At 58.1% G+C, this 25,758-nt stretch overlaps 8 protein-coding genes and 1 pseudogene across 9 annotated transcripts; all 9 read right to left on the bottom strand.

Moving 5' to 3' along the window:
* Positions 1 to 124: 124 nt before the first annotated feature.
* Positions 125 to 1,108, bottom strand: LMJF_25_2440 (tagatose-6-phosphate kinase-like protein; the record flags this gene model as incomplete). Its single annotated transcript, XM_001683952.2, has 1 exon — positions 125 to 1,108. The coding sequence occupies one exon, from the start codon at positions 1,106 to 1,108 to the stop codon at positions 125 to 127; it is 984 nt and encodes a 327-aa protein (XP_001684004.2).
* An 867-nt stretch (positions 1,109 to 1,975) lies between these two features.
* LMJF_25_2430 (putative aminopeptidase P1) lies at positions 1,976 to 3,571 on the bottom strand (the record flags this gene model as incomplete). Its single annotated transcript, XM_001683951.1, has 1 exon — positions 1,976 to 3,571. One exon carries the CDS (start codon positions 3,569 to 3,571, stop codon positions 1,976 to 1,978), a length of 1,596 nt encoding a protein of 531 aa, XP_001684003.1.
* A 1,240-nt stretch (positions 3,572 to 4,811) lies between these two features.
* On the bottom strand, positions 4,812 to 5,597 carry LMJF_25_2420 (conserved hypothetical protein; the record flags this gene model as incomplete). Its single annotated transcript, XM_001683950.1, has 1 exon — positions 4,812 to 5,597. One exon carries the CDS (start codon positions 5,595 to 5,597, stop codon positions 4,812 to 4,814), a length of 786 nt encoding a protein of 261 aa, XP_001684002.1.
* Positions 5,598 to 7,374: 1,777 nt separating this feature from the next.
* On the bottom strand, positions 7,375 to 10,260 carry LMJF_25_2410 (conserved hypothetical protein; the record flags this gene model as incomplete). Its single annotated transcript, XM_001683949.1, has 1 exon — positions 7,375 to 10,260. One exon carries the CDS (start codon positions 10,258 to 10,260, stop codon positions 7,375 to 7,377), a length of 2,886 nt encoding a protein of 961 aa, XP_001684001.1.
* Positions 10,261 to 10,929: 669 nt separating this feature from the next.
* Positions 10,930 to 11,682, bottom strand: LMJF_25_2400 (conserved hypothetical protein; the record flags this gene model as incomplete). Its single annotated transcript, XM_001683948.1, has 1 exon — positions 10,930 to 11,682. One exon carries the CDS (start codon positions 11,680 to 11,682, stop codon positions 10,930 to 10,932), a length of 753 nt encoding a protein of 250 aa, XP_001684000.1.
* Positions 11,683 to 14,648: 2,966 nt separating this feature from the next.
* On the bottom strand, positions 14,649 to 16,829 carry GSP (annotated as a pseudogene). The gene is given in 3 exon segments: positions 14,649 to 14,825; positions 14,828 to 15,775; positions 15,777 to 16,829. Coding segments are annotated over 3 exon segments (2,178 nt in total).
* A 1,968-nt stretch (positions 16,830 to 18,797) lies between these two features.
* Positions 18,798 to 19,004, bottom strand: LMJF_25_2375 (hypothetical protein; the record flags this gene model as incomplete). The annotated part of the gene is made up of 1 exon (XM_003721755.1): positions 18,798 to 19,004. One exon carries the CDS (start codon positions 19,002 to 19,004, stop codon positions 18,798 to 18,800), a length of 207 nt encoding a protein of 68 aa, XP_003721803.1.
* A 2,674-nt stretch (positions 19,005 to 21,678) lies between these two features.
* On the bottom strand, positions 21,679 to 22,383 carry LMJF_25_2370 (putative adenylate kinase; the record flags this gene model as incomplete). The annotated part of the gene is made up of 1 exon (XM_001683947.1): positions 21,679 to 22,383. One exon carries the CDS (start codon positions 22,381 to 22,383, stop codon positions 21,679 to 21,681), a length of 705 nt encoding a protein of 234 aa, XP_001683999.1.
* Positions 22,384 to 23,683: 1,300 nt separating this feature from the next.
* Positions 23,684 to 25,405, bottom strand: PUF8 (putative pumillio protein 8; the record flags this gene model as incomplete). The annotated part of the gene is made up of 1 exon (XM_001683946.1): positions 23,684 to 25,405. One exon carries the CDS (start codon positions 25,403 to 25,405, stop codon positions 23,684 to 23,686), a length of 1,722 nt encoding a protein of 573 aa, XP_001683998.1.
* Between the last annotated feature and the right edge of the window lie 353 nt (positions 25,406 to 25,758).

The following is a 25,758-nucleotide window of genomic DNA, read 5'->3' as shown; positions in this document are numbered from 1 at the left end:
CGTTGTGGGTGTTGCTCCTCTTCCCAAACTGTGCTCTCCTCGCGGGTATATAGCGTTTTGCTCTCCCTATTTTCTTTTGGGGGGGGGGGGGGGGGGGCACGGGGTGAGCTTGTATGGGGCACCACTAGGCGCGTGTGTTGGACGAGCTGTGTGGGCGCGATGACCCGATCGTGATGCCGTCGGCGATACGTCTCATCTCATGTTGCGCAAAGACGCCGGCCTCCTTTTGAAGACAGTTGGCAGAGGCCGCAGCCAGGGCCAACCGGAACGCCTCTACTGGGGTTGTGCCGTGAATGTACTTGGCGAGAAAAATGGCATCCGCCGTGTCGCCGGCCCCGAGCGGGCTCACCACGCCGTCCACCTTTGGTATGTGAACGACTTGGAGAGGCTGGCCCCGCTCTTGGATGTACGCAGAGCGAGGGCCATCGGTGACGGCCAGCACACGCACTGTCCACATTTGCATAGCGTACTCGAACGCGCTCTCCGGGGTGGACTGGCCCGTGAGCTTGTTCAGCTCCCTCATATTCACCTTTAGGATCGAGTGGACGCCTGGCACCTTCAGCGAAGCCTCGATCCCCTTGACGGCGTCGATGAGAACAGGCTTCTGCGCCGCCGCCGCCATCTCCGTCCAGCGGGTGTAGAGGTCGGGGCTGCTGCCGTCTGGCAAGCTGCCCATGATCGCCATGCCGCCCGCATGCTCGAGCGCCTTGAGGAGTGCTCGGTCCATGTCCTTTGCAGCATCGTCCGGTACAGCCGCCGAGGGTTCGATCAGCTCCGTCATTGTGCTGTTCTGGGTGTCGAGGCAGGTGATGCAGGTTCGTGTCTCCGCCGGCACGGTGACAGGATAAACTGCGATACCCTCCTGATGGAGCAAGTCGATCACGCGCTCACCTGTCTTGCCACCGACAAAAGTGTGCAATGTGGTCCTGCAGAAGTGCGGGCTTTCCTTGCAGCACGCAGAGGCACGGCAGAAGTTGGTGCCCTTGCCACCCGTGTAGCTGTGCACCGTTGCGGCGCGGTTCACCTCATCGACGCGAAGCTCATCAAAGGCGAGCGTCTTCTGGAATGCCGGGTTGGGCCCGATCACCGCGATCAATGGTGAGCCCATGGGTCGTGCGGGGAATAGCGGTGTGTGTGTGTGTGTGTGTGTGTGTGTGTGTGTGTTTGTGTGTGTGTGTGTGTGTGTGCGGGTGGCCTTCGTGCGAGAGACATCATGTGATGTGGCAGAGAACGAGAAGGTGGTGGGTGTTAGACCAAACAACAGAACGATAAGGGAAACATCGCGGCGCAGGGGACACACACGCATACGGCGGCAGGGGCATTCGCAGTACTGTGGCGGTATGCGGCACGAAAACCGCATGCATCTGCGCACACGTGCATGGAGGAGGTTGAGAGCTCTCATGAGCACGGCCTCGCCACAAACCCACATGCCACAAGACGCACATGAATACAGCCTAGGACTGAGCTGGAGGAGGGAAGCGATTCTGCCGCGCGCGTAGTCGTAAATATCGAAAGGGTCCCTTTACCCCTGCGCCTCGCGCGTCCTCGTGAAGGAAGCCTCATGATAGAGAAAGAAGCAGGCGCGGATGCGGAACAACTCGCTGCTGTCCGTGTTTCGCCTTGGTTGTTGCTTGCACGTATGCGTTCCGCTTCTCGCACAGACGAATATCAAGGCCAGGAAGAAAGGAGTGGCTGCGGGAACGCAGAGTCCAGCGGCCTCTGCGGGGCGAAACGTATGGGGCACCGCTAACAAGTCTGCTCCGCATTAAGGTGAGCGGCAGACGGGTGTATTCTGTCCCACCGCCGACACCTCCGGTCCCGCTGCCCCTGTGCGGGTGGCAGAACCGTAAGCGACGCAACGCAATAAGTCGTGGCGCAACGGAAGAGAAAACAGTGACGCGGGAAAGCAACGCAGTAACTGCCGCTAAGCCCCCACCACCACCAGCACCGCCTCTCTGCCCGGCGAGGTAACGATTCACTTCGCCCCTTTCCCGTCTGGACTGAGCAGGGTGTACGCCTCATTCACCGCAAAGAGAGGTCGCGTGTGGTATTTGAGGTACTCGACGGCGTTCTGGTCGCCCGCCTGTTGTAGGTGCGGCATGATGCTCGCCACCACCTTGGCGTGGTATCGGTCTACCCAGGCGCGCTCCGTTTCTGTGAGGAGGCTTACGTCGATGAGGTCGCGGCACAGAGGCGCCATCGTGAGGTGGGACATGGTGTAGAAGCCGGTCGCGCTGTACTTAGTCCGACACTCAACCACCTCCTCGAGGTTCTCAATGCGGATGCCGTAGTGCCCGTCCTTGTAGTAGCCAGGCTCGTCCGACACAATGGAGTGCAGCTCCATGTTCGCCCCCGTGGCAACTGGACGAGTACTGATTCCGTGGGGGCCCTCGTGCACGTTGAGAAAGGATCCCACGCCATGCCCAGTGCCGTGGGCGTAGTCCAGCCCCACACCCCAGAGCGCCATACGCGCCAGGGTGTCGAGACGGATACCGCTTGTGCCCTTGGGAAAAATAATGCTGTTGAGTGCAATATGCCCTTTGAGGACAAGCGTGTAGGCCTCGCGCTGCTCATCACTCGGCGCTGTGAAGCAGATGGTGCGCGTCACATCGGTGGTACCGTCCCAGTAGTGCGCGCCGCTGTCGATTAAGTACAGCTGGTCTCTGCGAATGGCAGCAGAGCCCGTCTCGGCGGGGCTGTAGTGGCACATCGCCCCGTTAGGGCCGATGGACGAGATGGAACCAAAACTGAGCTGCACGAAGTGTTCCCCCTGCGCGCGGAACTCCTCGAGCTTCGTGGCCGCGTCGTACTCGTTCAGGTCCGTCACACCCTTGTTCGCGACCTGGTCGTGCAGCCAGGCAAGGTAGCGCGTCAGCGCGGCACCGTCGCGTACGTGGCAGTCGCGGAAGCCCTTGAGCTCGACCTCATTCTTGATCGCCTTCAACTTCTGCGCCGGACCGCAAACGACGCGCACCGTCACGGTGCCGACATCCTTCAAGATGCGAAAGACGGCCTCGCTCGTCTGGCGCTCGTCGACGAGGGCCTTGCGACCCCGTGGTAGCTGCTTGAGATCCGCCTCGAACTGCTCGTACGGGTAGAAGTCGATGTGATCCTCGCATGCCTGGCGCACTGCGTCTGTGACCTTGTCCAGATTCACGTAGAGGCGCACGTTTTCGTAGTGCTTGTCAATGACAGCGTACGCGTAGAAGACGGGGTTGTAGTCCACGTCGCCGCCGCGCAGATTCGTGAACCATGCGATCTCATCCAGTGCGGAGAGAATGATCATGTCGCAGTCCTTCTTCTCCAGCTCTGCGAGAATCGCGGCGCGCCGCTCCTGGCAGGTGGCACCGCAGAACTCGGCGGGACGCACGTACATTTTTCGCACGCTCTTCTCCGGCGGCATCATGTCCTGAACGATGTTTGCCACCGGGCGCAGATTGATCTTCTTGCTCAGCCGTTCCCACTCCGCCACCGTGGCGACGTACGGGCTCATGCCAACAACTGCTTTGGAGCCGAGATTGGCGGCAATCCACTCCTCGAGCGACGGGACCTCTGGCTGGCTTTGCTTCATGAGATCAAACTGGGGGTACTTCTCCTCCTCTGCGGCCAACCAGTGGCGTCCGTCCGTCAAGAGAAGTGCCTTCCCATCGTGATGAGGGTGGTACCAGCGCTGCCTTGGAAGTGAGAGATGAATGCGCGACTCTGCAGGTGCGTCGCCACGTACTCGCTGTTGTGCGCGTCGTTGCTGGTGACGATAAGTGCAGCCACGGTGGCCTCCTGCATCTTCTCACGCACCGCGTGCAGCACTGTGGCACCGGAAACTGCCGCTGGCCTTATTTTGAGGTGAGATGTTTTTCAGGCTGTACGCCGCCTGAGAAGCGTTCGCTTCGGCCTTGAAAACGAGACGGGCAGGCAGACGGAGGTGGGCAATAGTGCGGCGTGATAACGCTTCTGTACACAGGCAAGAACCATAAAAAGAGATACAGTAAAAAAAAGCGGGAGCCGAACAGAGGAAAAGAGAACTGCGACTGACCGAGCGAGAAGATGGGTGTGTCGGTGGTGAACAACTGTACAGAGGTGTCGGTGTTGGTTGTGTCTCTGATGTTGTTGTACAAGAGAGGAAGAGATGTGATGTGGAAAGAAGATAACAAGTGCTGCGTGAATCGAATGAGTGGCTCGAGGTCTTCGATGAAGAAAACACGAAAAAAAGGGGGTGTCGAAGGTGTGCAAAACACGAGGAGGCAGGCGGTGGGGTACCTATGCCTTGCCCTCGGTGCAGCGCCGCCTTCCCCCAGCGCCCGCAGCATTGGGGGCAGGAGTAAGAGTGTGACGTATCGGGAGAAGATGCGCTATCAAGCTAAAAAGTTGAATAGCAGCACCACCACGCCGCAGCCTCCGTTTTGCGTTGGTGTTTTCTCAGTTGCGCTGTGGTGATTACGACCATAAAAAAATGCGCCCTTTGCAGCACGCCATGCAAAATGAAGCGCCTCGAGCTGTCTGAGAAGGATGTAGCGAGGGCTGTGAACAAGAGAGCCCCTCTCTTGAGGCGAGGATCAAGGATGCCTCATGCGCTATGCCCTCCGTTACGCCCCCAGTCGTCAACGTCTGTCTTGTCCTCGGATCAACTGCTTCAGTGGCCTATCCTCGCACATCAATACACGCGTGCGCGCGACCACGAGGCGGGTTGCACGACAGCAGACGTAGAGGGAGTAGGGAGATGCCGAAAGTGGATATCGGAACACTGCTGCACGCTGGGGCTTGAGAGAGCAGTAGACCTCTTCTCCATCCTTCTCCTTGGCTGCCGTCGGTGCCTACAGGCCCATCTTTGCTGGGTCCTTGCCTGCCTTCTCGATCAGCTCTCGCTTGTAGTCTTGAAAGAGCTGACGAATATGGCGGCTCTCGCCTATGATGAAGAGCGCCAAAAGAAACCAGAGATACCCCAACACGAGCAGCTGACACTTGTTGCTCCAGCTGTTCAGTTTGTTGATGGTGGTCGCGTTTCCAATGGAGGCGGTCACCGTGTCGGTAACAGCGAATCCAAGACCCTGCAATGTGTTCACGACATCGGGCACGTAGGCAGGCGGCAGCACAAACACCATCGACTGCTTGTCCTCTTTAGGATGTACAACATACTGCTCGCCGACGATGTTAACGGTGCGCCGTGAGACCCAGGGGTGGTGCGAGTCGCGGAAGTGATTCGTCGTCATGAGAATGGTGCTCATCGGCGTCTTGAAGGGCTGCTCCTTTTTGATGAAGGCACGCCGGCTGAGGTTCACGTCGACACAGTCCGGCAGTCCCATGGGATGGAAGTAGGCGTACTCGGGGAATTTGCCTTTGCGAAGCAGCGAGCGGCACAGGAAGACGTAAAACGGATTGTAGATGTCGTTGCTGACGTACATGATGTGTTCCTTCACGTAGGGTTGGTACACCCAGTCCGTCAGGTATGCTTCTCTGGCGTAGCGCGGAGTGGGCACGATGGTGATGCGCTGGCGACGGAACGGGTGATCAATCTTCAGTACGCGCACTACCTGGTCTGCACCTTCGTTGAAGAGGACATCCCGGAGACGCCACGTCTTTTTGCTAAGGAGCTCCGCCATGGAAGTTTAGAGCGCTTGCTTGTCCCAGATGTAAAGCAGTCACCTCCGAAGACAGAGAAAGAGGCGCACACGCTCACTCGATCACCGTTAGCACTAATGTGGACGGCGGAGGTGAGTCTCAGGAGGGAGGCGACGCAAGATCCATGCGCGCGCACACACACACACGCATGCGCACAGCAGTCATGCAGAAAAGCATCGAGGGCAAGCGATCATGACAAGGGGAGGGGGAGGAGGAGATAGGAGAGTAGTTGCGAGAATAAAAGAGGGGACGGGCAAGGTAGCGCAATGTCCTTGCTTGTTTCTCCTCCTCCTCCTCCTCCTCCTCCTCCTCCTCGGCGGGGAGAATGAGAGGGATGGCGCCTGTCCATTCGATACGGCGTACCCGGTGGCTGGGATAGCCCCTTGAGCGAGGCCCGGTTCTGGCCACGACGGAGGTGCCGGCGAGGTCCCGGCAATGCGTGGCATCAGTGCAAATCAAAGAAATCAATGGAGCGCCAGTCTTTGCACTCCAGAGATGTACCTACACGTCGCACCGCTGCCTCAACTTCCAACGGCGGCGCCACCGGCATGTGTTGCTTCAGACAGTCAGAGTGAGCAGAGGTATTCTGCGTTCTCTCTCCCATCCTATGTGGGTACGCGCGTTTGAAGGTGTGAAGTGTGCCTTCATGTTTGTTTGGCGTCTACCGGTCATCCGAGAGAGAGAGAGAGAGACGACAACGGTACGAACAGTGGAGCAAGGGGACCAGCGGGAAAGAAAAAGAGAGACGTCGGCAGAAGACGTGTGAGGCAGCTCACCGCTCAATCAAGCAAGAAAACAAATTCAAAAGCAAAAAGCGATGAACAGGGAAGACATCCGTTTGGCATCCGTTGATGGCGATGTGCTTGAGCGGCATTTCTCTCCTTCTACGAAATCAAGTGTGTATAATCGAGCGTACGCTTGTGCGTCTGTGTCCACCAGCGTGGATCTCCGAGTAGGTGAGCTGGCGGAGGTGGAGACCTTTCCGCAACCCAAAGTATCAAGCCACGCGCGCGCGAAGACAAGCCACCATTGAAAAAGATAATGTAGAACGCGGTGTCACACAAACGCACAGACGCGCAGACGCATATAGACACAGAGACCATGATAGAGGAGGAGGGGGGGTGGCAAACGTGCCATCAAGGAAATCCAAAAGCAAAATATAAACGTAAATAAATAAATAAATAAATATATATATATAGCACAGCAATAGTGAAGGGAACAGCAAGAGGAGGATAGAGGTCAGAGATTAGATAGGCATACACACAAAGACAGACAGACACGCATGTGCCCATATATAGTCAATGAGAAATAGAGGACGCATCTGAGAAGAGCAGTGAGCGTGCATCCTTTGAGTTTGGTTCACGCCCCCGCGTGCTGGCAGTGCTGTCTCCGTCTCTTCGTGTGCGTGGGTGTTGGTGCCCCCACCACCACCACCACCGCCGCCGCCGGCCCCCTTCCTCTCCACGTCTTTCCCCCACACGTCAAGCATACGAGAGAGAGAGAGAGAGAAACGTTCGGCGCGCGCACTCGAGAAACGGCAAAACAGAAACCAAGGCAAACGGTAGAGTAAGAGGAGAATCAAAGAAGGAGTGGGGGAGTACAGCGGCGTGCGTGAAGACACGCTGCGACACGCACCAAAGGTGCCTCGGTGCTCACCACCACGATAGTCAGCAACTTGTTGAAGGAAACATCCACGGCGTATGATGTGGGTGTCAAGAAAGCAAAACGTACGTGCTTCGTGGCATCTCAACGCATCGCCTAGAACGGAGATGGGATGACGTGGTGCTGCACCAGGAAGTCGTAGATGCAACCTGAGCGCACCAAGTCGAGCCCAGAGGAAACGCGCACGTCGTAGGTGGTGATGGTGCCGGTGTGAGACTTGTCCACCATCTCCTGCTTTACGCGCAGGAAGAGCGCCGGTGGAATGTGGCTCTCACTGCACAAACTGGCCTCCTCAGCGGAGAGTGCGAGAAAGCCGCGCATGTTGTGCACGTCAAGGAGGCCGCCGAACTTCATCTCAACCGGCTGCTCCACCACAGGGGGCTCCTGAGGACGGACACTTTCCATATGAAGTTCCATTTGCTTCTCTGTCGCCGTCTTGATCCCCAGCAGACGCCGCAGTCCCACCATCCACGCCTCGCAGTCGGTGTCGGTGTAGCAAACCACCTCGAGCGACTTGCCGCCGCGCAGCAGCAGCGCGAACGCGCGGTAATTGTTGAGGCCGATGTTCGCAGACGTGATACTCTGCGTTACGTCATTACGGTATGTGCCGTTGTCCGTGATAGCCTCCGCGCGCGCTTTGGCTAGCTGGCTCTCGGAGCTGAAGGACACGAAGGATTCGGTGTACACGCCGAGCACCACCTTGCGGATGTCGCGCAGCCAGATCGTCACGGGCGGCTTGCGTCGGTTGATCGGGGCGCCCTGGCTATCAAGTTCGCATGAGTGGATGCGACTTCCATCATCGGAGATGAAGTAGAAGCGGCAGCGCACGTGATTCTTGCTCGACACCTTCATCATCTTCACGCCGCTGCGCAGGTACGTGAGCACCTGCTCAACCAGCGAGCTGAGGTGCTGCACCTTCATCGCGGCATCCTGCATGTTCTCCTTCTTCTTTGCGTGCGCCACCTCGAGCACGCGGTTGCGGTACGCAATGAGGCCCTTCTCCAGCTTCTCCTTGCGCGCCTTCTCCTCATCGATCTTCATCAGGTACGTCTTTTTCTCCTGCAAGAAGACTTCATCAAACTGGCGGCGGATGCTCTCTGTCTCCTCCGGGTTGACAGGGACGTCCTCGAGCGAGATGAGCTTTGGCAGGTACTCCTCAATGGTCTTGATGTCCTCCACCACGGCCTTCTCGGACGCCTGCTCTTTCGCCGAAACCGTCTCGCCGTTCTGCTTACGCTCATCAGCCATGGTGCGGAGCTGCACCAGCACCTGCTGGTTGACTTCCTTGATCTGCTTAATCCATTGCTCACGTTGGTGGCGCCGCTCAGTCAGGAGCGTCTTGCGCATCGCCTCCACGTTGCCGCGCTCGCGCAGGATGGCCTCACGGCATTTGGTTTTGTCCAGCTTTGCCAAATCCAGCTGCTTCTGCTTGTTTGCGATGGCCGCCTGGCGCGCGCCCAGCTCCTCCTCCAACTGATTTGTCTCCTCACGGAGGCGAGACACGACGTCTTCCTCGCTTTCCTTTTTGCGCCGGATCTTTTCGAGTGTCTGCTCGTACTCATGCGTCATGTTGTCACGCTCGAGCTGCAGAGACTCGTTTTCACGCTTCTTGGCCGCGAGCATCTTTTCGAGGGACGCCAGGGTGACGCCGCTGCTCGCCTCCTGTTCCTTGATGATCTTCTTGGCCTCCTCCATGGCCTTCTGCTGGATCATGGCGAGCTGCTTCTCGTGCGCCTCATTGCGTTTCTGCTGGATGGCGTTGATGCGCTTCAACTCCTCCTCCTTGATGTTCGCGATAGGCTTTGTGGACTCGCAGATGCACGGCTTGTAATCGTACACCATGCGCGCCACCACCAGCTCATCGCGCAGCTCATTGATGTCCTGATCGAGGCGCCACTTCTCCACTGGCAAGTCGCGCAGCATGGAGCCGATGCCGGAGGAGCCCAGCGTGTTGCAGATGCGCCGTATCATGGAAAGGTTGTGAAAACTCTCCTCCGCCCACTCGCCGTTCGTCCAGCAGTGAATCAGCAGGACGGTGTTTGTGGGCCCGTTCAAGGCACCGTTGGGGTTGCCCTTCTCGGCATTGTAGCAGCGGCGCATCAACTGACTCAGCTTCGACTTACCAAAGGGAATGCGAAGGCGGCTGCACTTGATGCTCGACACAATGCCCATCGCAGACAACAGGATACGGTTCGTCTTCTCGAACGCCTCTTGCTGGGAAGAATCGAGGCCGCACAGCACCGGCCGCTCCGAGTCGCCAAGAGCCACAAACGTCATCGAGTTGGTATCTTCGTAGTTGCTGTACTTCTCCTCCGATTCGTAGCGGAGCAGCTGCAGCATGATCGTATCGCCCTGGTACGGTGGAAGCGCCTGGAGCTCGGCGGTGGGCTGCTTCTCTGGCAGCACGGACCCGAACTGTTTGTGGTAGTTCTGCACGATCTTGGAGAAGACGCCTCGCACATCCGATTCAGTCTTGACCCTGGAGCGCTCCACCATACGCACACGCGGGCCTTCCTTCACCGACTCCACAATCACACCCAGTTCGTTTTCTGCCGAGATAAGATCGACAAGGTGTTCGTCCTGGCCAATAATGTAGCACGAAAGCGCGAAGATACCCTGGCCGGTGGTTACTGCATCTGAGATGACGCGCACCGCGTAGCCCTCCTCGGACTGTTGGCCGTACATCAGTTGACGCTTCGGGGTAGAGCGGACGCCGTAGCTGAACATGACCAGGTTCTGACGGTTCTTCACAAAGTTGGAGGCAGCAGAGGACAACATCTTTTTCTGGATTGCAGCCGCATTCGGCCGCTCCAGCACATGCTCTACCGCAAAATTCGTGTCATTGCCGGGGAAGCTAGCCTCCTTCAGGGATGGGGGGCACGTGAAGGCGACTCCGTTTGGGGAGGAGCGCAGCGCCACCGGATGATCCGAGGGCGACTTCAGGTCGTGAAGGCACACCGCGATATTGGCTTCCAGGCTCATGGTGTATGGTAAGAAAGGGATCACAGAAGAGAAAGTTGTACGTCCCTGAGGGGGAGGGAGTCGACACACAATGAAGCTTCAGAAAGAGAGGAAAAAATTATAATGTTCCCTAACGGTGAGAAAGAGACTTCTGCAGCGTGGTGGGTGATAATGTGCGGTGTAGCGCCGACGTATAGAGTCAGAAAAAGTGGAAGCGAGAAAATAGGATAGACATAGCGGAAGTGGAGGCTGGTGTATCGGCGAAGCTCTCGTCTGCCAAAGAACGATGGCAGCACGTACAAGCACCAGCAGTGCTGCCGCGTCGCTACCCCACGGCAGCGCGATGCCGTGAGTGGTGTAACAATGGAAGAGAGGAATAGAGAAGGGCAGCACCAGCAGCAGGGCCATCATCAGCAATACAGAAAGAGGGAGATCATCTGTGGAACACACATCCCCTCTCCTGCGTTTTTTTTTTGGAGAGGAGAAAAGGCGTGGAAGGCGGGCGCCAGGTGGGGGGAGCGACCGTGAAGGAGTGAAAGAGAACAAGAGAAACGAGTCGGTGTGCCGACCATAGTCACACCAGCACCAGCAGGCGCAGCACCCGAGCTCTCCATCTTGCCGCCATAGGCACACACGACGGGAGAAGGCAAAAGAGCAGAGACGAAGCCACGTGGCAGAGCCGAACCGCAGCTAGTAAAGCACCTGAGGGCTCCACTTTGTGAGGTAGCGAAACAGCCCGCGAGCACAGACGCAGACGAGGACGGTCACTACGGGGTACATCCAATGGCGATCGAACCCCAGCACCGTGAAGGCGCATCCTAGCCACAGAACGTACAAAACGTCGACCATAGGGAGCATCGACGGTGGAATGGCCCAGATGAGAAACAGGGCGTAGCTCAGCTTCGCGTAGGAGGCCAAGGCTGCCTCCACGAACCACAGGCGTTCTCTGTGGCCGTAGCTGCGGTAGAAAAAGCGGCCGAGCCACGTGGCGATAGAGGCAACAAGCGCGTTCTCTGTGAAGGTGAAGACGAAGATGTGAAAAATTGCTGATGGGTAGTTCATCAGCGGCAGGAAGGAGCTCTGAATTATGCGCACGAGCTGCAGCGATCGCACCTGGCGCTCTGGGGTATAGAGGGAACTGTTCTCGAGGTCATCCGTGAAGAAGGGAATAGCCTTAAGCACGGTGAGGCTGTGCACCACGACCGCCTCCACCACGCAGCAGAGCACGAAGATAACGAGCTTTGTGTAGTAGTCAGTCTGGTTGAAGAGAACATGCGCCCACGCCCGGTGGCGCAGCAGAACCACATCGATCCAAATCTGTACGTCACCAAATTCGTAGCAGATGTCGCATATGCGCCCGCACATCCCGCACCGCTCCACTGTTTCGGTGTCCGGCTTAATGATGCGCGGAACACCGTGTCCACACTCGATGCACACCGGCATCTCCGCAGGAATCACACGCACGGAGAGAAGAACAAGAGGAGAACAGGCCGCACCAGAGAAGTGAAACGTGGCGAAACAGCCGAAGGTACACGGATGGAGAAAGGGCGAAGGGGCTCTGCTGTGATGCTTCTATACGCTTCTAGCGCATCCGCGACGCATGAGTGTGTTCCGAACAGTACAACGAGAGGAAGATGTAAAACAGAAAAGAGGGCAAGGGACGTCCACGAAGAGAAAGGAGGAGGAAGAATGAGTTGAAGAGGGCCTCAGAGCGAGAGAGAAAGAGCGACAGAGAGTGCAAACAGTAGAGCTAGCACACACAAGCACGCATATTCGGTGTAGTGAAGCTTTCCCTCTCTCAGCGTGGCATTCTACCAAGAAGAAGTCATGCTATATACGCAAATGACGACAGCTCACCCGCCTCTGCTGCACAATGGCTGCGTCACGGAGCAGAGCCAAGCAACACAGCCTGGCAACCTTCAGCCCAGTGCAAAGCCACTGCATGCAGCGCAGGCGAGGTCCAGGATTACGCTCAACACGACTGCAACACAGCAAGCCTCGAAAAGAAGTAGGCGGATGTGAGTGTGTGTGTGTGTGTGTGTGTGTGTTGAATCTTCAACACGATTCGTCGTGAGCAGGTGCAAACGTGGTCGCGACCGCGACGCTCTCGGGCACAGAGCCAGCCCAGAGCTGGCCGCCGGGCACTGAGATTTCGCAAGCCGTACCCGAGGGCGGGCCGGAGGCTTTCGGCTTCCCCACAAAGAGTGGGGGGCACTGGGCCCTGATACCAGCCTGTGGTGGCCGGCATCATCACGGAGGTGTACTCACAGAGAGAACCCAATAGGGGTACTGCGGCTACAACCACGATGGAGACACCTGCATCGCCATCACCTCATCTCCGTACATTGACACTCATGACCGGTGCGCGTCAACTCCATTTGTGGCTTTGCATATTCCTCATTGATGTCTGAGTGGAGTGGCTACGGGACCAACCGACACACCACCCAAGACAGGCATCCAGAAAAAAAGCAAGAAAAAGATGCTCGACAGTATAAAAAGATATACGGTAAGTTAAAAGGAAGAACCATGCGGAAACAAGCACGAAAACGTTCAGGCTACAGCGAGCGCGTGTCACCGCGCGCGTTGCATTCTCATGACGGGGAAGCCATACCTGCATTGTACATGAACATGCGAGATTGGCATGATGCTGGGAAGCATAGAGGGCAGGCTTAGCCGGAAATTAAAGACTGTAGCACCCATCCAGTGACGTCGTCATCCATGCTTGATGTCTTCAGCTCCCAGTTCAATCGCGTACTCTCCCTTCTCAGCTCACCGGCTCACATCCACACACACGAGGAAGTCTTCTCTCACCCGCTGTGTTAAACAGAGCGCCGTCACCGTTCGATATAAATTGCAAAGAGAAGCCACAAGAAATAACGAAAAAAAATCGGTTCAACAGAGCACACGTTGAGTCATGCATGCACACACGCGCACGCGCAGAGCAGGAGACACACCCGAGTGCACACGTAGGTGGTGGTGGAGAGCAGGCAGCGCGTGCTAGGTAAAAAGAGGAGGGGCAGCAAGGAACGGGAAGGTAAGACAGAGGCAGCGTGCGTTCGCTTCCCATAAAGAAGCCCTCATCGCCGTTTCAGTGTATACCGTCACGCCAAAAACAATGCGATGCCGAGGAGACCGAAATTCGCCAACGTGACCGTCTCGCTGCCATACAACGCGAGGTCGACGCTGCACCCCCGGCCCTGCCACAGGGCCCCTCCCCCTCGCATCGCGTGGCGCGGAGCAGCCGTAGACACGCGCGTCACAGCAGCGCGCCGACCCGGTCATCTCAGCACGGCCCCCGCCTCAAAGGCAACGCGCCCGCCCGCATCCCAGGTCGCCCCGCAGCCGCTCCACCCATGCTGCTCGCCACGTGGTGCATATCCCTCGCGGGGCGCCTGAGCCGCCCCGCACCACTAAGCAGCGAGGGCCGAGTGGGATACGCTCCAGCCACGTTGACACACTGTGCCCATCATATGGATGGCACACGCGTGCGCAGTGCCGCAGGTCGCTCCGGTGCAACGCCGTCCACCACCGGACCGCCGACATGAGTAGCGCGGAGTCTCTCCGACTCCCCAACGTCGTAGGCGCCTGGCCCTCTCACCACGAGAAGGGGCTGTGCATTGGCCGGAATAGGGGAAGGGAGGGGCTGCCCGGCTTCGCCACACACCGAGTGGGGAGAGGGGGTGGGTGCACGGAGCCCTGCGAGACGACTCGCTGAGGCGTGTGTCCCTCCTCCCACCACCACCCCATCCGCCGTCAGTGAGGGGGGGGGAAGGGGGAAGAAAGCGAGAAAAGGCAAAAGGGGTTTCTAGAGGCGTGCGCACGAGAGCAGTCCGTCCTTCGTTGCCCTCTTGTGTACGGGTGTGTGCGTGCTCGGGCGTGTCACTCGCTCGCCCTCAGTCTCTCTGTCCCCTCTCCCTCCCTTCACGCCCTCACTCCATCCGACGAAGCAAACGCGCACACACGGTCACGCAAGCGCCTCAACTACACGTGCATTAACGAAGAGTAATGCGGCACGTCATCCCACTGCCGTTGCACCTGCCATTGTACAGATGCGAGGTGTAGGCTTCGGGAGGAGAGCAGTGCGGCGCAGTTGTGTGCGTGCATGTCGGTGCGAGGATGTATGCTCTCTGTGACAACATGACGTTGAAACTCCGGAAAGCAGATAGGAAACGGATTGGACTGCGCACGGTAGTCACATAAAAGTCATTTTTCAAAGCAGACCAGCTTGCGTATGTGTGTCGGCCACCTCTTCTTCTCGTTTCATCCGCTGCAGCGGATGAGGAGGAGCCACAAGAGATGAACAGCAAAAGACATGCGCTCTCATGTGGGTGTGGGTGTGTGTTGGTGGGCCACAGTGGGCGCGGTGCGCAGCCGTTGAGCGGTGATCAATGACACAGCGAGGGTGAGGGCTACGTCTCGCCCTCGTCAGCGTACGCCCTACCGAGCGAGACGTTTTCGCGCACAACGCGCGCGGGGATGACGTTGCGATCCAGCTTCGTGATTTTCGATGCGCCTTCGCGGACTACGATACCACCAAATTCGTCGTTGATCATCCAGTCACACAAAAATGGGGAAGTACTTGCTTTCAAATTTCTTCGAAGAAACGCTTCTGATAGACGACGGCGGAGTCGAAAAACGTGCCGGCCGAGCACTCATTGGTGCGGTCTATCGACTGGCTCTGTAGCGCAGAGCAGGAGGCGGCCAGCGACTTGATGGGGAAGAGCTGCGACGAACTCTTACTGAGCATCCCTTGAGGAGCCACGTTCGGCTCTGCCGCGTCAGTCACGGGGTCAAACATCATGATGTTCTGCCCAGCTCAACCGTTGATGGGCTTGGAGATGTAGTGGTGGGAGATGATGTCTTTTGTGGGCACAAAGTCCGCAGCGAGGAGGCTCTCGCGGTCAGGAGCCAGAGCGCGCATAAAGGGGAGAATCGTCTTGCTTCCTGTCACAGCTTTCCAGAGCGGCTCGATAACGCGAATGTTGTTGTTGAGGAGAATGTCAGCGAGCGCCGGACCGCTGACCGAGTCTGCTGCGCTGCGCTGGCGGTGGTGTTGTCTCAACACCGTGTCCCACGACCACGTCTTCCACACCATAAGAACCTCGTCACCGTCACTGTCAAACATGATGGGGTGGTCGCATGGCGCGGAGAGCGGAGCGGCGTGGGCAGGAGTGCCGTCGCGGTAACGGAAGTCGATCAGCTTCACGCAAAGCTTCGTGAGAAAGCCGGCTTTCTCTGCAAAGCTCATCATGCACATGGCGGTGTAGCGCTCCTCGTCGTCGTCGTCGATCATGAAGTGAGTCAGCTTGTGCTTGGGGGACACCTTCTCGTTCGACGTCAGGCGCACAAGGTGTGACACGCACTTGGCCCCCAAGAAGGAGCCGGTCGATATCCCCTGAGACATGCCGTAGTCGTTGGCCATCTCTTGGGTGTTGCAGCACTCTAGCAGCGCGCCAGAGGAGTCGCAGTTGTACTCCAGCACCGTCACCTTGTTGCCGTCATAGCCGAAGTCAAAGCGGTCACTTATTTGGCGGCATCATCTCCCACGAGCGACGCCGCAGCGGATGAATCTCGGGGGGAAGGGGGGGGGAGGGGTAGCCCAAATTGGTGCTCCAAGAGATACGCCGAGCCCGCGTCGTTGAGGACCCGAGCTGTGGCAGCCATGGCAATGCGGGTGCAGCGAGTGAGCCGCACGCCCGAGCCGGCACTAGATGTCAATAGTCGAGAAAGTAAAAAAAAAAAGCGCTGGGCACGTCACACTCCTCCGCCCTCGCGTCGTCGCCGACGTTACCGCCAATCGCAAGGGAGCGCTTCAGATAAAAGTCGCACCGCTCCTCTGGTTGCACCCACGGTAACTCCACGTGCTTGGGAAAGGGCTGGCGCACGATGCAGCCCGGTCCGGTGGCAATGCGAAACTTGTCGGCCAGGTCACCATCGCGAAAGTCGTAGTAGGGGCACTGCAGCGTCACCCACCCCAGCACCGAGTCCTCGTCTACGAGCTCTACTGTGCCTGCGCTGCTGCGCTGCATTGAAATCTCCCGGCTGTACAGCATGCCCTGCGGCCACCGCTCAAAGCCCTGGTTCTGCTCCGCAACTCGCACCGCCTCCGGCAGCACCTCCGTCACAACCGCGACGTGGCCAAGCGGCGTCTCCTCGCTCTGATCCCACACGATGATGTCCGACATCGCCGGCGCCGGGCCGTGTGATCTGTTGGGGGTCCGCGTGAACTCCACCGGTGTGCTATCCTGCACGTGCACAAACGGCGGCTCTGCTCTCAACATATCCGCGGCGATCGGCATGGACGCCGTCCACACAGCCTTGCGGGACGCGAGGTAGCGGCGTGCAAACTCAACGCACTGCCATTTGGCACCAAGCTTCGTGCACGGCACAATCACCGGCGCCTTGCGGACGGAGGAGCAGAGCGCCTGATAGGACGGTGTCACAGACTCGAGGTTGCTGAAGTGGAACTCATTCCCGTTGGATATGACGGGCACGCCATCTGGGGTGATGCCGATGACCTGGTCAAAGGGCACGAACTCAGTGCCGCTGTGGTGCGCGTGGTAGTGGTGGTCGCGTGGCAGAGACAGCATGAGCGCTTTTCGTAGCCGCCAGCAGATCTCGGAGTGGAGCAGGTTGCCATGACGGCGGAAGAGCTCGTGAGCAGCAGGGCCGGTGGAGGCACCGAGGGAGGTGGCAGGTCGAATTGAGAAGCGCAGAATTTTCGTAGTGCCACTAAGGAGGCAGGCGATTCAGACGAGAAGACGCGGAGCGACCAAACGAGGCAGCAGCGCTCCAAAGGAACCACTGCAGCACACCGTCAGTGACGCCTGCGTGCGTCCCTTCGTGCGTGAGGAGCTTATGTGTGTATGGACGTGTGTGTCAACGCGTGGTACAAGCGAAGGAAACATCACAGGATAGAGAAGACGAATGAAAACGAGGGCGCACTAGCACACCCCGTGGGAGGGCACGGTGGAGGGAGTGGGGTGTGCGGCGAGAAACAACGCGACATAACATGCGACAAACACAAGCAGAGTGCGCCCGAGCTTCTGCGCACAGCATGGGGAAAGCCAGGGAGAGAGAGAGCGACAACTATGGGCAGCAGCAGGAACACAGCGGCCGTCTCGGAAGGGAACAAAGAGTAGGCGTAGCCGCGAGAAGGAGAGAGAGAGGTGTAAAGTGTGGCTGTGATAGTGCCGCAGGATATATATGCATGTATGCGTGGGTGCGCCGCCGTTCGGGGTGCGCATCTGCACAAGCCCACATGGGCTTTACGATGCACGCGCACACGTCGGCGTTGTGTGCGATCGAAGCCATCTGAAAGAATGCACTGCCTCGTGCGGGCTTCGCTTACGCTGCAGCGGCTACGCACGTAGTGTGTGGCGTGTGCGGCGGAAAAGAAACGGCAGAGCAAACGGTCGCGGAGGAAGTCACCAGACTCATCAGCTGATGTGTGGCGCATGACGCCTGTCTGCTGCGAGTTCAGTTGCTTTGGTACCTATCACAGACGAGCCACCGTCATCTCACTTACGCGCCTTCCTAGGGTCGCGAAGCCCCCAGCTTCTACATGTCTCTTGGGTTTGTGTATGTGCGTGTGTGTGTGGCAACGGTCATCGTCAATTAACAATGCACCGCCACGTTTCCTCTCTCCTGCTCCTCCTCGGAGGAACTTCCGTCTCTGTAACAACGCGGAATGGGGACGAGGCGATGTGCGAATGCGCAGCTGTGGAAAAACACCACTGCGCCCGTATCGCCGAGGAAGCACCCGATTGGCCAAGATATGGATACACTTAAACAGGGAGGAAGACGGACACATGCATACACACACAGAGACGCCAGCCACCTTCCCAGGCATGAGTGAGGTAGAAGACGTCGTGGGCGAAAGACAAAGACCTCTCGATTCAAGGAGTCAAAAACAAAGACGTGAGGGAAGGTAGTGGATCACCTCAACGACTCAAACGTCGGAGAAGAGAGAGGGCCGTAGGTGGGGATCGCTAGACTGCGGCAATAAGCAGTAAACGTTAAGAAGGGGACAGTCGGCAGGAGCAAGTGGCGGATGAAAGACGTACAATGAAGCATATCTGTATGCGCAGATGGGAAGACAGACTCATGCCATCCCACGCCATGCCTCCCCCCTCTTTCCGCGAGGCACACGGGCACACACGTTAGAGGGACAGAAATGGAATGAGCTTAGACAGCGGGAAAGAAGAAAGACAAGGAATCCGAACAGAGAATGAGAAAGAGGGGGGCAGCGCACGCAAAAATGTTGATCTTTGGACTTTCTTGCGTGTGTGTGTGTGTGTGTGTGTGTGTGTGTGCCGAGGGGGGACGGGAGGCGGTGGAATGGATGTGGCGGAACTGTTACTCTCTTTTGACAATGGAAGGAGGGCGATGGGAAAGGGGGAGGGGAAGCAGCGGTGGTGCAACTGCGTCGTAAGACGGTGCAGCAACCAGAGTGCAATACGCCGCCAGTGATTTCCCTCCAGGTTTGTTCCTCCCGCCCGCCCCCTCGCCACACCTTCAACCGATTCCTTTCAAACAAAATCTCTCTCGTCTATCGGCTACTCGCTCAGAACGAGTTCACGGTAAAACAGGTATCCGCCAACGGTGAAGTACACAGAGATGCACATAACCAGCAGCGCGCCGGCAAGGTCAGTCAAGCGGTTCGTGGTGTCCTTGGAGTAGATAACAGCCGCATTTCCAACGCACTTCTCGATCCAGAAATCGTCTTTCGGATTATCTACCGCCTTGGCCTGAGCCGCCTTCATGGCTGCTGCTATCTTTGAGGCTTATGATACGGATGGCGTGCTGCGGTAAGGGTCCGACTTCGTGAGCGGGAACGCGCGTGCGCGCAAGAGCGGTATTCTCCTCTCCCTTTCCCGTCTCGTGCAGTGGACAGACGAGTCGCCAAGCAGGCAGAGAGAGGGCAGCGGCGAGTGTGGGATGGGGAGCGCGCAGCCAGACAAGCAGAAAAAAAAAACCCAATCCAGCGGGGAAAGGCGCAGCCCGGCGAAGGTGAAGTAGATGACTGTAACAGTTGCAGAGAGCCTAAAGAGGGGAGGGGGAAGGTAGGCAGTGACAGTAAAGATGCTTGCGAAGCCGCAGTTTAGCTCAGCCACACATGGTTGCGTTGAGGTGTTGGTGCGCGCATTGCACAAGGTCGAATGTATCGGTAAATGGAAGAGCCCGCACACGGGTGTGAGTGTGAGTGTGCGCGGGTCGGGGGTGGTGGGAGAGTGAGAGGCGCATGCACGGAGACGAGGGTGAAACGCACAGCCAAAGAAAAGGAGAGAAAAAGCGGGGGTGCAGAAGGGGTGGCATAGAAACGGAGAAAGGTGCACAGTCTCAGGAAACGGTGTCAAGGCGCGCCAAGTAGCAATGTGAGGCATCATCGTGGTCACCCTCTCTCGTCCTTGGCGCGGCCCGGAGAGAGCCTGCGGTACTTTTGACAAGGACGAGAGATGCGGACACGCTGCAACCACTGTCGAGGAGCCGCAACACTAGGGATAGCTAACTTTTGGCCACGGCACAGCGGCGCAAACCATGGGCAGGGCAACGTGCGTGGAGGAGAGAGAAAAACATGGTGTGCTCATGCTTCAGCTCTTTTCCTGGCATTTTCCGCTCCCCGCATCTCCTGCGTGTGTGCATGTGCTCGCGCATTAGACTTTGTGTTCGTGGGACGCGCTCAATCCAGGCACCCTCATGCCGATCCGCGGCATACAGACAAGCACACACGCCAAAGAGGACAACGCCGACTGTTACACTTATCTATAACGCACATTTCTGATTGAAGTACTCCGGGAGGGGGGGGGCAACCGCACAGCTCGAGAGAAAGAAGTAGGAGGGTAGAAGGTGGTGGTGCATCTATTGTACGCGCGGGACTGTGTGCGTCAGTTTGTGACTCCACGAAAGGAAGCGTCGCGGCGGAAATTGACGAAACAAGAAGGCGGTGTGCTCTAAGAGGCGAAGAAAGAAGCGGTGAAGAGAGGGCGGAGAGACCTCACTTTGGCGGAGTGAAGGCTCGCCTGCCTTTGCGTCGCCTGAGGCTTACCCGCGCGCCTCGGTCAACGGCACGTGACGTCCTCTAGCCAGATGGCCAGGTAGGGGTGCCTGTCGCCACACCCACACCCCACACACACGGCGACCACCAGCTCTATCACTGGTTCACGGTCATTTCACGGTAGAAGGCATAGCCGGCCCATGTGAAGTACACCGTGATGCAGGTGACTAAGAAAGCCCCAATCATGTCCGTCATCTTCTCCGACGCGCTAGCGGAAAAGAGGCGCTTTGAAAAGCACGCCGAGACAGGGTGATGTGACGAAGCGCTGACACTCGTTGGCGGAGCTGCCGCATCATTGGATGCGCGTCTTTCCCGAGCGCGCGCAATGGCCTCATCGATCAGCCGCTGCACAGCCGCCGGATCCGGCGGTGGCAGCGACGGGCTCTTGGCTGGTGCGCGACCAGACGGACGTGGAGACGACTTCCGTGAGGACTGCGAAGCAGACCGCGACTTGGAGCGAGAGGCGATTTTTCGGCGCGGGGGCATGGCAGAAACGGCGAAGAGAGGATGAGGAGAGAAAGAGGTGCACTGATTCAAGTGGGTGGGGAATCGAGAGAGAGAGAGAGAGATCATGCGCGACTGGTGCTAACAACGAGTGTGTGCGTGTGTTCGAACAGCGGGGCGCCGGAGGGGAGGAGAGGTGAACAAAGACATTCCAACAGCCACGGAGAGCGACAAACAGAGGCAAAGACAGAGATGAGACAACAGTAGTGGAAAATAACAAACACGTCAGGAACGGAGGTAGAGGTAGAGATAGAGGAGGAGGAGAGACTGTCCCCGGGTCACTCCAGCTGCGCAACGGTAGAAACCCGCGCGGTGTGGGTGGAGAACGGAACTCGAGGTAGCTCTTCACACTTCACCTTCATCCTCGTGACTGCCACCCTCTGGCAAAGGCACTGTGTCACGCCTGTGTCCTGTACTGGTGCAGCACTCAAGAAAGCGAGAGAAGAGCGCGCCACGCACACGAGGGGAGAACGCGACGCGAAGCGGGTCCAGGGACGAGAAGCACGCGGGACCTTGATGCTCCGTTCTGTGTTTAATAAAGTGCTCGGAGAGTTGCGATCGCCCCGGTCTTCTACTTGCGACTTTGCCTAATGGATGCGTTAGCGTTCATCTGCGCATCTGGGTGGCGATGTGCTTGAGATGAGGACAAGCACGACCTTCGAGTCGAAACAGGGTAGAGGACGGCGAAAGAGAACATCGGAGAGAGGCCGGATGAGGACGGAAAAGAAAAAAGAGCAGATTCCAACGACAACGGAAGTGGCGCTCGCATCTTAAAACGAAGTGCCTGCACGAAACAACACACACGCGCACACACGACGGTAGAGATAGAGAGAGCGAGAAGACCTCGTGCGATGAAAGAGAGAAACGCGACAAGCACACTAATCCAGCGTCGAGATCAGCTCGAGCAACTTCGGCAAATACCGTTTTGTGCTGCCCAGTACCGGGAACTCGTGCAGGATACCCTTCTCCTTGTAAAAGCGCAGGAGCGGCGTTGCGGTGGCGTCGTATTCATCCTGACGCTTCCTCACGACATCGATGTCGTCATCCTTTCGGGTGATGAGCGGCTTTGTGCAGCCGCACTTGTCGCACAGGCCATCCAGCTTGGGCTTGAGGGGGTCCATCTTGATCCCTCCCTCGTCGATAGAAGCCAGGTTGTACACAAACCCGCAGTCTGGGCAAGAGCGGCGCGACGAGAGCTTCTTGATGATCACGTTACGCGGTTGAGTGAGGTTGATGACGTGGTCAATCTTGATATCCCCTGACGTCCACAGCGCTGTGGCCTGCGAGATGTTCCGCGGGTACCCATCCAAGATGTACCCGTTTGGTCGCTCCTTGTCTGCCGACAGCGACGCTATGAGCTGCACCACCATCTTTGTGATGATCTCATCGGGAACAAAGACGCCCTTCTCAATCAGCCCCTTCACCTGCTTCCCGATGGCCGTACCCTCGGCGACCTCTTTCCGCAGAAGATCTCCGCTGGAGACGGCGTGGCACGCTAGCGACACGGCCGCGAGACCGGAATAAGTCCCCTTCCCCACACCCGGCGCACCTACGAACAGCAGCCGCAGGAACTTGCTCGGCATTTAGAGAAGGCCCTACAGAGCTGCACGCAAACAAAGGACAACAGCGTACAGTTTTGTGTGCGCTTAGTGCAGCTCGGCCCTGAAGTCTATGTACCGCTGTGACAATGTAGGCTGGCGCCTGTGGCGGTTGTAGCGTGAAGGAAGGCGCTCGATGTTGCTGCTGTGCCGACTCTGAAAGAGAGGCAGAGACAAAGACTTTGTAGTTCAATGACAAGGAGAGTAGGGGGAGGCAGAGAGAGATGGCCACTCACCGCGATATCGATTGTGTAGCGCCGCTTGACGGTGGGCGTGGACGAGAAGACGACCACACCACCACGAGCAGTAAGTGCGGCAGAGGAAGTGGAGGTGGATCGCAGCAGACGTCGGTAGCTTGGAGTGCAATGGGAGAAGAGGTCCGGCCATCGTGCTTGTCGACGTTACCCGAAGAAGTGTTCTCTTCCCTTTCGCTTCCCCTACCTATGGATAGGTGACACAGCCAGACAGCAAGTGGAGCAGACAAGGAGCCAAGTGGTACTCCCCTTTCGGAGCCTTGCGAGTGCGCTTGCATGGAAACACAAAACAAGCGCACTCTTCACCGCCCCCTAATGCGTGAGACCATTTCGCGTGGGAGAGCGCTGCCTCTGTGCGCATAGAGCAGCTGCACGCACACCCGCGCGTGTCGACTACCCCTCGTTGAGGGAAAGAGATACGTATACGAAGCCACTTGTTTTCGTTGCATCCGTGCATGCATGCATGTCTTCAAGTGGGTGTAGTGTCCTCAAGCTCGCTGATTGGCGGGTGCCTCCTCTCTTACATCTCTCAGACTCGCGGTGGATGTTCGAGCTTTGGCGGCTTTCGCTTCGCTCTTGCGTTAAAACTCGGCTTAGTGGGTCCGAGAACGACGACCAGCACAGATTTAATAAACAACAGCAATGCGTTACTCGACAGGCTCGCTCGTGGGTGCGCATCAGCGAGTGAGCTGCCGCGCCGGCAGGAGGGAAGGGCAAAGAAAAACGACGGACGAGCGGAGAACCGCTCCATCCCCTTCGGTGACCACCACCGCCGCCCTAGCCTCCACCGCCTTCCTTGCACAACGCGCACCACTGGACCAAGGACAAGGACACCTTCGCGCTCCGCACACGTCAGGGAGAGAGGAGGAAAGCGGCCTCCCATGCAGCCACCCTCTTCTGCCCCCGGAGACACGCGCTCGCGATGGCACACATCCACTTCATTAGTCACATTAAAGCCGACGCGATCCTCCGATGCGTGCACAAACCAATGCACTCACAGGGCCGCGCACCGCCGCTAATGCGGCGTAGGTCTAACTTTTCTTGACCCTCTTCTTTGCATCCGTCTTGACCCGCCTGCCCTCCAGTGGGGCGGCTGCTGAGATGACCGTTGGCACCTTCGTCTTCTTCCTCTTGTCGGCTGGGGTGAGCGCTGCGGCTTTCTGGCTGCCGTTTTCTCGTTTGGGGCATTTTGTCGGGGCCGCGGCATACGTCTCCACCTCCCCCGCTGCGTCCTCACGCTCTCGCTTGCCATGTGCGGGAGCCAGCTTGGACAACGCGTGCTCCTCATCCTCGGAAAGCTGAATGGCGGCCTTGTAGAGTGGCTCGTGCTGGACCACGTGCAGAACTTCGCGTGCGATGAGTGCGGCGTGGTGGCGGTTCAGCTTGGCGCTGTGGGCTTCGTCGGTGACATACTGCAGAAATGCCTTGACAAGCATCGGCAGCGCTGCGAGGTGGGACGTGACAGCAGGCTTGCTACAAATCTCTACAGTCTCGGGCACAAATGCTGGCGTGAGCCACGTGTGGTGGTTCCACTCCTTATTCTCCATGGAGAAGAGGTTGTGCTCCTGCCAGTTGGGAAGCAGGAACCTCCGCTTGCGCTCCTCGTGCGGGGTGAGCAGGTGCATAAGGATTTGGTAGCCATAGGGACTGTTGACTACCTGCCCAATGTGCTCCGCTAGGTCGCTCGCAACGTACTTCCTCAGCATCTGCGCGTCGTACAGGAGGTCAAACAGGCGAGCAATGACCGGTGCTGCGTACTTGCTTGTGCACAGCTCCCCCAGCTGAGCGTTGAAGCTGTGAAGCACCTCCTTGCGCTTCTTTGGCTCCGTCAAGGAGAAGGCGAGGGAGGCAAGAGGGGCGCCTTCCCGGGTGGCCGAAATAGCGGTAATGTGTGGACGTAGCGTGTCGCACAACTCGCTCACCTCGTCACGCGTACCGCACCTTACGTAGGTGCCAACGAGCCGCTGCACGAACGGGTACCCGATCGCCTCCTTCTGTGACACCAGTTTGTCACTGAGGTCAAAGAGGCGACTGAGAAGGCGCCGCTGAAGTGACGGGTTCTTCTTCAGGACCGCCTCCACCTCCGGGTACCCTGGCCACCGCCTCATCACTGCTACGTTGTCTTTAAACACAGCTAGCAAGAGGAGGCTGCGGTCCGCCGGGCTGCACCAGCGGCTGCTGTACACAGAGTGGAGCACCTCGATACCGAACTTGTGCGCTACGAGCTGCGGCACAGACGGTATTACGTGCGTCATCAGTTTGCTGTAGGCCTCGTGTGGAACGTGGCGTACCAACGCGCAAACCACGAAATGCGCGTAGGCGTCCGTCGCGTAGGTGGAAAAGTCCTTCGAGACCCACTTCAAGAGCCTGTTGACCTGCTCCGCCGAGCCGTACTTGATCATGGACTGCACCACGCGGCTCACGCTCGGTGTACGCACGAGGTTCGCGAACTTGGGCTCGATGAGATGCATGAGCTTGTCCACCATGGGGTACTTGTGCGCGTATGCGGTCTTCTTGCTGGAAGGCATGGCAACTTGCTCCTCCGTGCGGTCCTCGATCGTGCGTAGCTTTTCCCATAGGCGCAAAATCTCGCCATGCTCCGACGACATCTTCAGTGCGTGCTTTTCAGCCGCATCGAGTACGCGCCCCTCCTTCTTCTTGATGATGGCGATCTTCGTCAATCGATCTGACTGAGGAAGCTTGCTGAGGCGCTCCTCTCGCGCCTCCTGCTTCTTCGCATTCGTACGGCCCATAGCTAATTACGGCGCGCCCACTCACTGACACGGGGCAGAGGGACGGGATTCAGAATGGCAAGCCGCTGCAACCGAGAGGGAGGTGTGGAGTCAAGTGACTGCGTGTGTGTGGCTGAGTGTACGTCACAGTGGCAAGTGCGCGTGTGTCGGCGATAGCCGCTCAGGTGGCGATGTCGCGGAGAACGGAAAAGGGAGAAGCATAAAAGGAGAAAGAGATTCGCCAACGTGACCGTCTCGCTGCCATACAACGCGAGGTCGACGCTGCACCCCCGGCCCTGCCACAGGGCCCCTCCCCCTCGCATCGCGTGGCGCGGAGCAGCCGTAGACACGCGCGTCACAGCAGCGCGCCGACC

This window comes from Leishmania major, chromosome 25 (genome assembly GCF_000002725.2).
Source record: "Leishmania major strain Friedlin complete genome, chromosome 25".
Classification (NCBI taxonomy): Eukaryota; Euglenozoa; class Kinetoplastea; order Trypanosomatida; family Trypanosomatidae; genus Leishmania; species Leishmania major.
This window is presented reverse-complemented; position numbering and strand designations above follow the sequence as displayed.